The 12,300-nt window shown below is 35.7% G+C and overlaps 1 protein-coding gene across 1 annotated transcript; it reads left to right on the top strand.

Moving 5' to 3' along the window:
- The first annotated feature begins 655 nt into the window (after window positions 1–655).
- On the top strand, window positions 656–11,835 carry LOC145676855 (uncharacterized). The gene is made up of 2 exons (XM_081747643.1): window positions 656–726; window positions 10,598–11,835. Exon 2 carries the CDS (start codon window positions 11,201–11,203, stop codon window positions 11,687–11,689), a length of 489 nt encoding a protein of 162 aa, XP_081603769.1. The 5' UTR covers window positions 656–726; window positions 10,598–11,200; the 3' UTR covers window positions 11,690–11,835.
- The last annotated feature ends 465 nt before the right edge of the window (window positions 11,836–12,300 follow it).

Genomic DNA, 12,300 nt, shown 5'->3' with positions numbered 1-12,300 from the left:
AATATTAAGCATTTGAAATGTCATTTTCTTTCTTTCTTTTTGCCATATTAGTATGCTATCTTAGTATTCATTGTTTTCGTTGAAACTAATCTCGCTTCAGCTTCCCATACTGTATAGACCAATCACAAACCGCTTTTTGTAACTTTAAGAAGATTTTTGTTTTAATAATAATTTTGTTAAATGAATTATCCCCTTTAAAAAAACAATCCTCTTATCATATTAAATTTCCCTTCAAATTGTATAAATTTCCCTTCAAACTATCCCCTTTAAAAATCCTCTTATCATATTAAATTTCCCTTCAAATTCAAAACAGAAATTCCTTTGATAAATATGCCAGGGGGCAGAAAAAGCTGGAAAACTTGTTAAAATCCGAAACAGGAAGACACAAATTAATTTGCTTGTAGCGGCGACTAACTTTTACGAGATTTGGGTTTTCAGAATTATCTGAAGGTAAACCACTTCTAACAAGGTGAAATATTCTTTGATGTTTATAAGTAGAACATCTTTTCAATATTGTTAAATTTCTCGGGAATAAAATACTCATTTAATATGTATTAGCCATAAAATATGCTAGTGAAATATTATTAAAACTCTTCCAATAATCGCATTTCATAAATATATTCAACTTTTTAAAATTTCTTTTTATTGCAGAAGAGTCACACTCCGTGCTATTTGCTCTGTGAAGGTACCGCTATATATTCAGGGAGTCAGATTAATTGTGCAAAGGTAAGCTTGATAGGAGTAACCACCCCCCCCTCCAAAAAATTTTTTTTCTTCCAACTCTCTCTTTTTTTTTTTTTTTTTTTTTTTTTTTTTAACAATGAATGTTTCCTATCCTAACACAAATTTCTGCAACTCAGCATGCTATTCACGACATTCATATCAGAAGGTAGAAAAGTGTGTGAACAAGAAATCACGGGGTTAACTACAAATATTTTGGAAGAAAATTGATACAATTATTCGCAAAATTTTAAAAGCTGACCAGTGGTGAATGTAGAAGTTAAAAACTGAGATATCCACCTAGAACCCAGACCAGTGGTTCTCAACCGATGTGTCACGAAATTTTAGAATTTAAAAATCATGGAGAATTTAATGATAAGTTAAAATTGAGACAGACTACACCAGTCAACATCTCTAGCGGTAGCAATAATGCTAAGTGCTACATAGAGTCATTATAAAAACTAATTGGTTTCACAATTATAATAGATATTATTTATAATAAAAGTATCAAACAAGTCTGTCGCGATGTCCTTCCTTTCACGTTCACGTTCACATTCAGTAAAATGTGTCGCCAGTCAAAAATAGGTTGGGAACGACTGACCTAGACTATGATAGGTATATCATGAGTTTATTGTAAACCTTCAAAAATATATAAATAATAGCTTCTCTCTAAAATAACAATAATTATTTTTGTCACTCAAACAACTGGAGGAACTAGGCACTCCGGACCCGAGCTAGAGCCGCCACTGAAGCTGACGTCACAGTTTGGTTCTGTCTATAGGACGAACCTCTCTTACTTCTTCCCTTTTGATGATATCCGAGAACGTTCGGTAGCAGAAGGAAATATTAGGCAACCCACATGACGGGACATTGTTGTGGGTCACATAACGATCAGGAAATCTACACTTAAAGACCCGGGGGGGGGGGGGGAGATTTAAATGTAGAAACGCTTGGATTCCGGCCATTTTAAATGTATTTTTAAAATTTTGTTACTCAGAAATTACCCTTTTAAAGTGAATGAAACTTTCAGATTCAATCGAATAAAAATGTACTAATGTAACAGGAAAGCAGTAATGCACTTAGCATTGTTGCCGTTGAATACACAGTGTTGCAAACTTTAAGGAATATTTTTTGTATGTTGAAAATCCAATCGAAAGATACATTGTCCGATAATTTCGTGTAAATTGCAAACGACCATACAACTAAATATAAATAAGTTTACATATACACTACATATCACAATATGTCACTCCGCCCCCTTCTCTCCCTTTTGGTGACATGTTAGGTGCGAGGACGTTTAGAAGCGTGGCGTGATGGTTGAGAACTAGTGCTAGGAACAGCATCGAGTGTTGTTTTCGTGTCACTGTCGGAAGATTCTAGTTCTAATATTATAGCAATGTCTAAATATTAGATTCATCGTCCGTTTCAAAAGCATCGGAGTCGCTATCATCTATTATTTCCGTAATTTCTCCAGGCGAAAATACGCCACTATCATAAAAACCGACTTGTTGCGGTGGTATTCATGACCAAAAACTCAACTATAAAGAGGAAGTGAACTCTAAGCAAATTACAAGAAGGATGTTCAAACAACCACACACACTTCCACTGGCTTATAAAACAGGAGAAAAAAATAACTACATGATTTTTTCCTTCTGAGCACTCATATCTTTTGGGGGAATATAAACTTGACACAGCATGTCATATAAATCTACGCAGTACGTGACCTGTAGGCATGAAGGTGATAAATATTAGTGAAAAGTAAACAGAAGGGACTAGCTGTATGAAGCTGTTGGCTTCATTCGTCAACTGCGTGTTGAAGTGCGGGAATTGACCTTGATGGGTGCATGGCAACTAAAGTTGTCTCCGGGACTGAACGCTTCGTAACAAGAGGGCAACTATAGTTGTCCATGGGTCTTTAAGTGTTTTAAGGCAAGGCAAAAAGAAAGAGTAAGCCAAGGTGGAAAGAGGTGTAGTCTTTCCACCATGGAGTAAGCTAGTACGGATCACAAACTAAGCTAACACAAAAGTGACGCGATTACGCGATTAGTGTATGGTATCATCATCGTCATCATCGTAGGTACTCTGCCATTATTGGCAGGTCACTTACCGCAGCTGAGAAGCTTCCATGCTCCACGGTCTTCCGCTAACCTCTTCGTCTTCAAGTACGATTTTTCTGTTTTCATATTGTCCACCAATTGTAGTCTCTTTCGCCGCTTCCCTCTTTTCCTGTCACCATACCCGACAGGACGTCCGTCATGATACAGTTCTTTCTTAACCAATGTTCCAGTCACTTTTCCTTCCTGTTCTTAATAATATCTAAAATTGTTCATATCTCCCCCACCATTCCACCACTTCTAAAACCCTCTCATTTTCTTTCTGCTTGACGCAGCTAATTCTCTCAATTCTTCTCCATACCCACATTTCGAAAGCTTCCACTCTTTTTTCATCATTTTCGCGTAATGTTCATGTTTCTGCCTCATACTGTACAATATTCCACACGAAGCATTTTATGAGTCTTTTTCTGTACTGTTTATTCAAGGCACCACAAAATAGTATTTTCTTTCGCCATTCTTACCTTTGGTTTTATTTCATGTCCATGATAACCCTAACAACTTCAATATTAAACTCAACATGAGGAAAACCTGGTTCACGGACGCTGGACAAGTGAAAACATCCATAGAGCCACAGCGATACCTATGAACTAAGCGCTTGCTATTGAGCAATCATCATGTAGTTTAACAACAGCCTCGTATGTAGATCTCCAGCTTCGATTCTCAGAATTGCTTACACTAGTTTATCACTACATTCGTTTTCCAATTTTGTAAGAAATGATAACTTAAGTCCCGAATATTTTCTGCGCCCAAAGGAACTTACTAACGCCACAAGGAGCTGTGTCGTGCAGTTTGCCCATGCTCTGCGAAACTATATATGGTCATCTGGTCGGTTCTTTACACTCTTATTTCTCATTTTCTAGACCGAAGTTCGCTATATCTTAATTTAACTAGTTACATCACAATGTTAGATCCTGAAAGATAATTTTAGGCTTCCACTTGAAGCAGAAACTGGGGGCAAACAAACCATTCGACTACGCATTGCGGCTTACGAAAATACTTATATTCTTATATACTCGGTCACATAATTCTCACAAGGAATTATGTCGTCATACGTTCGTTAATTTTTCAAATATCTTTTGAAATTAAAACAGCAATACCTATATTTAATTTATAAAATGGCCTATTTAATTAAAATGTTTATAATTAAAACAAATTTACGTAATAAACTAAACTAATGGAATCTTCAAATGACGGATGTGCTTCGCAAGCTGGAAAGATGCCAGCTTTTACAAATAGTGATTCAGTGCCAAGTGCTAGCAATGGTAACTGTTTTCGTGCTGCTTCTAGAGATGCTAATGCATTGCTCTGTCCTCATTGTGGAAAACATAAGTGCTAGAGGCCTAGCTATACATATTGTTAAGAAACATCGGGTTGCATGTGATGATGATGTTTACTCTGATATCACCTTTAATGCCTGCCTTCAGAATAAAACAGCAAATGTTACCGATACTAACAGCAGTAACAACACAAAAGTTTTGAGGATTTCTAACCTGGGCAAGATATTACTGTCACTAAGGTCCTCAACACATATTTTAAGACGTGTTCCAAGAGGTGCTCGTTCAACAGTGGCTGATGCACTCGTAGAGGTGTTAAATCATATAACAACTTCAAATGATACAAAAGACTGGATCAACCTATGCCTATTTCCATTTGTAGCCTTAAGTGCTCCCAAACAATCAGATAAAGTTAAGAATTTGACTTTGTTTTTGAAGCAGCGAGTTCGCCTCTGGTGCAATATTGGCCATGACGCTTTAACCTGGCCTTCAACAAAGATGAACACATCTCGATTAAACCACAAATTTTCTAATTTGAAGGTTGTAGAGAATAAACTTGCCGATGGTGACATCCGTGGAGCAGTACGTCTTTTAATTTCTGATGATACGGTTGCGGCTCCGGATACTTCTGTATTAGAGACCCTGTTGGAGAAACATCCTGTCCACCCTGGCAATTTCATTGCGCCGGATCTTCCTGATGATCAACACACTTTTCAAGGAGTTTCGACTATGGAGGTTCAAAAAGCAATTAACTCCTTTCTGTTAGGCAGCGCGGGAGGTCTAGATGGGCTTCGTCCTTCAATTCTTAAAGACCTTCTTTCTTGTCAAATACTGGAATCTAAGGAAAAACTCCTAAAATCCTTTTGTGATCTACTTAATTTAATTATTTCTGGAAAAGTTCCAATGGAAGTTCGCCCGCTGTTTTTCGGTGCCAAACTTACAGCTATGAAAAAAAAGGATGGTGGTATTCGGCCTATAGCAGTTGGGAATGTTTGGCGCAGAATATCGTCAAAAATAATTTGCTTTAGAATGCGTGAGCCAGTTAAGAACTTTTTGTCCCTCCATCAGCTTGGTGTTTGTGTTCCTAATGGGGCCGAAACAGCTGTTCACGCAACCAGAGTTTATTTCTCTTCTACTCACAGTGCTACTAAGGCGGTTGTAAAGTTGGATTTTCGTAACGCATTTAATGAGCTTCGCCGGGATACTATGCTTGCTGCAGTGATGAATGATTTTCCTTCAATTTATCCGTACGTTTATCAATGTTATACTCAACCAAGTGGCCTGTTTTTTCACGGAAACACTATTTCTTTTCAGAGAGGTGTACAACAAGGTGATCCTCTGAGCCCAAGCACTTTTCGCTATAACTATTCACTCTTTAGTTAAATCACTGAATACTGAATTGGACATTTGGCACTTAGACAATGGAACAATTGGTGGTGAACAAGAGGTGGTTCTTTCATCCTTAATAGAAATATATAAGATGGCATCACTTCTTGGTTTACATCTTTACTTTTCTAAATGCGAGGTGGGTTGTCTTGGAACCAGGGTGGAAAAAAATCATGATTTTTTTCAAAAAAAATCATTTTTGTTGATTTTTTTGATTTAAATCGATTTTTTTGATTTAAATCAAATATTTTTCTTCGTATAATACGAGTCGTGAACTGAAGAAAAAACATTAGGAATTAATATTAAATGTTAATTATGCCATTTAAGTGAAAGTATTGTGTTTTAATTTTGAATTAATTCCCAATTGTTAACCTATTTCAATCCCAAACAATGTTTCTTAAGCATTAAGGAAAAAGTACAGCAATGTATATCAACATGGCACTTTTCTTTTCACGAAAGTTACTGATATTTGGCAGAGGCATATTTTTAAACAATTGGAACTAGCTAGCGGCACGAAATACATATAAAGTACATTTCGCCTAAAATTAACTAACTCTATGACCTATGGAACACGAAGGTCCAATGCCATGTTCACTAAAGCTCTCCTGGCTTCTATTCTTAGTCAACTGAATCCAATTTCTATTTTGTATTCTTATTTCTGCGAGATTCATCTTAATATTGTCCTCCCATCTGCGCCTAGGCCTTCCTAATGGTCGTTTTCCGATTGGACTTCCAGTTAAAACTTTGAAAGCGTTCCTACTTTCTTCCATTCTAACTACATGTCCTGTCCACCTGAGCCTCCAAGATTTAATGACCCTAGCAATGTTTGCTGAACGGTATAAATTATGCAGTTCATCATCATGAAGTTTTAGCCATTTCTCATTGCCGTTCCTTTTGGTTCCGAATATTCGTTTCAGAATTGTATTCTCAAGTACTTTCACTCTGCGTTCTTCCCTCAGTGTAAGCGACCATGCTTCACAACCATACAGCACAACAGGCATAATTATCGTTTCATATATATTTTAAAGCTTCAAATTCCTCGACAGAATTCATGACGATAAGAGATTTTTGAACTGAATAATAACACGAATTCCCTGCTTTTAGTCGATATTTAATTTCTTCGTGAATATCGTTTTCTGATCCTATATATTAGCCGATGGCAGAACTTTCTTTGTCTTTATGCGATGAGCTTTTGTAAGTCAAAAATTTTCTGCAGGAATTAAAAAAAAAAAAAGAAAAAAAGAAATCAAGATGATCAGTTCCAGGAGAAGAAACACTTGTGATTGTTAAAAATATGCTTTATGTGACGTGAAAAACAGTTCAAATGCGAGTTGTCCGTGCATTTAAGACATCTATACATAGCAGGCACGTTTTTATACTTTTCTATTGGCTATTTTATTTCCTCTGACAATTTTTCCTGCACAGGCGCGGCAAATTTTCTGCGATCACATCACAGATCGCGGCATGTTCTGCAATGGGGTCAAGTATCCACTTTATCAAAAGTATTATTCGATTTTTTAACGCATCCAAAATTTGTCGTATTACGATCCCGAGGAACTTCTATGTATTTAGTACATAAATTTCGCCCCAAATTTTAAAATCTTTTTTTTTCTTTTCTTTTTCTTGTTTCGGAGAGGGGATTGGACCCCTCTGAATACGTCCCTATTATCTGGAAACAAACAAATAGACATGGACAAAAAAGAGTTTTCATCTTAAATGTCCATGGTGCTTTCCCCGTTGGAATAGAAATTTTAAAACCCTGTGTTACAAAGAGAAGAAAGCAGGGTTCACCCGTTACCCGTTCAAACGGGATTTTCCCTGATCGTTCTCTACATGATACTCGTTTTCATACTGTGCTTACATACATTTGAGTCTTATTGTATTATGATTATTATCTTCCATACTCGAAATAACAGAACAGAAACGGGATTTTACTTACTTTCACTTTAAATTAATTCATTTCAAAATTTGATTTAAATCAACGATTTTTATTTAAAAAATCAAGTGATTTAAATCTTGATTAAAATCGTGATTTAAATCAGACTGATTTAAATCAATCCACCCTGCTTGGAACAGATGAAACTACAGTCGACGAAATCTTTAGAAGATTTAATGAGGCTGCACCAGGCATACGTCCTCTAACAATTCAGAATGCTTGTCTTCTAGGTGCTGCTCTCACATCGGAAGCACTTACGAAAGTGCTATTGAATAAAATATCCAATTTAGAATTATTCTTGTCTCGACTTTCCTCAATTTCAGCCCATTCAGCCTTTTTTTCTTTTACTGGCATCTTTATCAATCCCTCGTTTAACCTTTTTTTTTTTACGATGCTTTCCATCTTGGCATGAGAGTTCTTTGCTGGAAAAATATGATACTGTCCTGAAAACTGGCCTTAAATCAATTCTGAACTGCTCCTTAAATGACGACTCTTGGATGCTTACTTGTTGGCTTGGGAGGTCTTGGTATTCGACGAGCTGTGGATATGGCGATTCCTACATTCTTAGCGTCATACCATGGATCTCTGCGTTTAATCAAAGATTTCCTTCCACAGGGTTATTGTTAGGACCCAGATGGTTCAGTTCAGGAAGGCTCTAATAAGTGGGCAAGGTTAGCAGATACAAGCCTCCCAGAAATTAGAAAAAAGTGTTATTGTGGGACTTCACATGCGCTGATACATACGCTCATTAAAGTCTCCCTCTGTCAGTAATGAACGCTGGAACTGTTGCTAATCGCAGAGAAGCTGAAAAGTTTCGTTTTCACTCCAATCGCTATTGAAACCAGTGGTGCTTGGGGTGCAAGAAGTCTTGAGTTCATTAGGGAGGGAGGAAGACGCATGTCTTGTGTTTCCGGCGAAGTTCGCTCCACATCTTATCTAATACAGCGCATATCTGTTTCTATCCAACGTGATAACGTCTCGTCGGTCCTTGGTACTTTACCACTTGGAAAGGAACTAGATGAGGTGTTTATATTCTAATAAGAATAGTTTTATACATCCCTAGACAATACTTTTTCTTTGACCTTATAATTATATATTTAAATTGTAATTTATATGAATGCAAACTCAGTGTAATTATGTCATTTCGGTTTTATTTAATAATTAATTGTTATAATTGTGTATGGAATTTGACAATGTAGTGGATTTTACATTCTAATTCAGATAATTTTTTATGAAATATGAATACAATCGCCTTAGAAATTAATTTTAAATATCATCATTATAAGTTCCTTACACACACAACATTTGTGGCACAAGCTATATATAAAGGTTAAAATGTGAAGATAAATCTTCTGTATATGATTCACATCATGTTATTGTGTTTACAAATCAAATCACAAAAAAATTCTTATATATTTTAACTAGTTAAAATATCCGTTCTTCGTTAGCGAAGAATAGGTTTAAGGGAAATCTCTTAAAATGTATACTTGAATTATTTTCATATGTTGAGGAAATGTTTAAAGAAATGGGCAACCTATCATGGAACATTGAAGGGTCATACGAAACTTTTAAATAAGACTGTATGCTATTTGATATATCATTGAAAGGATCATGAGAAAACAAACAAATTTTGTAGGAAACTTCTTTTCTTTTGTGTGTGTGTGTGTGTGTGTATGTGTAGGGCAACGTTTACGAAGTAACCACCATTTAAATATGAGTTCGTGTAGTCAGATTAAACATCCAGGCCCTATAAATCATTTAACGGCTGAAGTTGAAAGATCAAACAAAAAGTGAAATAGCGAAATGTCCAAGAGTGCATTGAATGGAGTGTACTGGTTGTCTCACAGGACTCCTACCATGGTTCTCTTGATATCACTCCAGGATTTGAAATTGAAATTTAAGTGATTGGATAAATGACTAAAGAAATTTTAAAATAAAGTATGATAAAGAAAACAACGTTTCTTGGTAAGAGTTGTCCCCTGTGAGGTACCCTTTATGAAGACCAGGAAGATTCATCAATTGAGATTGTTAACACTCGTAAGTGGTGTGCCAAACGAAAAGAAATCCTACAAAAGTTACTTTTTAAATGATCTTTCAGTGATATATCAAACGACAAACTTTTGTCTCATCTTCTGACAAAATTGAAAAATAGATTTAGCAGGTTCTGCATCTAATCCCTGATATATACTAGTAATATTGCTTAAGTATCTAAAAACTGGTCACTTGATCTGTTTTCCTGCTTGTATTGTTACAATTGAAATAGATTTTTTTCTTCCATTCTGTTTAACGTTTATTTTCACAATAGTCTGCTTTTAGCTACTACTCAGGCTTACTAATATCATGTTTGAATTATTGGTTGGGATTTCGCCACAAGATCTATGCAATATTTAAATTATATGCATCTAATAAGTTACTTCTACCTTCTACGTAAGAATTGTGGTCCTTCTGTAGATCTTTCTTAGCAATTACATTCTCTTCTATATTTTCTTGTTTTCTAACTCCTGCTTCTTCGTACAATCTAAGCTTCTGATTAACACTTAATCATATAAAGCATTTTTATTTGTATTTTTTTAATTTTTGTTTTATTTTATTCACTTATTTTTTGCTCTCCATTTTTGTCTTTGGAATTTAGTACTTTCTTAAGGTGATATTAATCCACAGATATTAATAAAAATTATTATGAGTTGACTGTTTTAATTGTCGGTAAGATCCACATAAACACCTTATACAGGTAGGTTTTAAAGTCGAGGACCAATACTTGTGTTGTTTCTGGCTTCTGAAGTATGCATTGGAAAATGGACATTACAGTCGCTTGACCTCAATCCCATGAATTGACCATATGGAAAGTTTTTAATTTTTATGTATATGTTATGAAAATTTTATATCTGGATTACCTATACTACAACTGCTCTGAACTTTTACATTGTTAATATCGTGTTTCAAAGAAACATAATGGAACGTTTTGCAAAGTGTATTGAGAATAGTGTTGGTCAAGAGAAGCACATACATTCTTTATTCTCATGACTTTAAAGCCATCTTGTATTTCCCTTTAGAATACAGAGCACAACAATAAAAAGTACACATACATTATTTATTTTACTACACTATGTCATTACACTATATTACAAGTCTACATGAAATCTACTCAAACTAATTTTATGTTTTAGCTAAACAACTTATATTCTTCTGGAGCAAAACGTGTCAAACTGATCTCAAGCATAGCAGAACTACAAGTCAACAACAAAGCGGAGAGAGGAAAAAGAAACCATGGATAGAGTTCTGCGAGAATTAAGTGACGATTGGGATGAACTTACTATAACAGTTTTCAGTGAAGAGTATGAAGAGGATAGTGAAGGTGAACTAAAGCACAACTATCAAAAAATGCATTACAAGAGAATAAAAAAAGTGACAAATATGAAGAAGAAGAAGATAGAAGAAGAAGGAGAAGAAGAAAAAGAAAACATGAACACAGAACAAAACACGGACGTAGAAGTCGTGACGAGGATGTGAGAGAAAGGGATGAAGAATATAGAAGAAGACATGAAAGGCACAGCAGCAAAAGGTACAAATATTACAAGAGACGCAGTCCGTCTAGAAGTCGAAGGCATGAAAAACATAGGAGAGAAAGACATAGTAAGGAAAGAAAAAGAAATTGGCACAACGAAAGAGAAAGGAGCGAAAGGCGTAGAGAACACAGTGGAAATAGACACGGAGAGAAAAGGAGAAGATCACACAAAGACGAAGGAAAGTGTTCCCCTGAAATTACAAAGATGAGAAGGCACGATGAGAAAAAGGAGAGATCAGGGACAAGTAGTGAAATACAAGTAGTGAAAGTGATTCCATGCAAAAACACAAGTGCAGCTGAAAAGGTAGCAAGTGTTCAAGCAGTAGATGAGAAAAAGATAAACGTTGAGTTCGCTCAAAAGAAAGAAGAATGTAAGCGTAATAAAATGGGAGGAGAAGAAACACAATCAATTGTGGAATTTGAACTTAGAGGAGAAGAAAATGGAGAAATTGAGTCAAACAAGATGGACGAAGAAAACCTCGTATCGACTGAACAACACGAACAAAATGTTGAAATTGGAGAAAATGAAATAGAAATACTTACAAAGCAAAGTGAAGAAAAGTCAAAAGACATGAAAAATCCTGAGAAAGCAAAACCAACAGTTTCTGAACAACAAACAAAGGAAGCATCGGAAAGTAGAGAAGAAAAGCCATCCACACCGACTAATGGAGAATTTCCTTGGGGAGTATTATGATCAGATAGTATCTTCACCAGATACAAAGGAAAGTGAAAGTGAGAAAGACGAAGGTGAAATATACGAGGAGAGTGGAAATGAGGATGAAAGGGCAGAAAAGGATAGAAGTGGAAACATGAGATTGAAGTCAGTCATAGGATATGAAAAGCCAGGTAAGTGCCTAATAGCATTACGAGCTTTATTTTATATCATAAAGCTAATAACTTGAGCAGTCGCAGCAAAATAAGAAATAAGGTAATTTGGGGTAGTCCCGATAAACTAAACATATTTTTGTCTTCAGACAGCTTTAATTTATCTGCATCGAAAGGATTACAGACGCTGTAATACTTTGTAAATTCATCCTCATAACCATACTACTTTCATACCTCAAACGTAATTGAAGACTTTAGGGAAAAAACAGGTTAAGTCCAAAAAATGAAAATGTAAAGGAGGTAGCTTCACATCGGTTTCCACTCATCCGATTTTCTTCAAACTTGGCACATATATAGTAAACCGAAAATGAGTCGACACGTATTTTTTTGTTTCTTTCGGAAAAGAGGTTAAGAGGCAAAGGCCCCCTTTTCAAAAATCGGCCCTCTTGATTAAAAGGGCCACATTAAAGGAACAAAACT

Source organism: Thermobia domestica, unplaced genomic scaffold (assembly GCF_964235325.1).
Source record: "Thermobia domestica unplaced genomic scaffold, izTheDome1.hap1.1 HAP1_SCAFFOLD_430, whole genome shotgun sequence".
Classification (NCBI taxonomy): domain Eukaryota; kingdom Metazoa; phylum Arthropoda; class Insecta; order Zygentoma; family Lepismatidae; genus Thermobia; species Thermobia domestica.
Note: the sequence above shows the minus strand (reverse complement) of the source record. Positions and strands in the feature narration are given on the sequence as shown.

Excerpts from the sequence above, each read along its gene's own strand:
- LOC145676855 (XM_081747643.1), top strand. The coding sequence starts at position 11,201 with ATGAGAAGGCACGATGAGAAAAAGGAGAGATCAGGGACAAGTAGTGAA.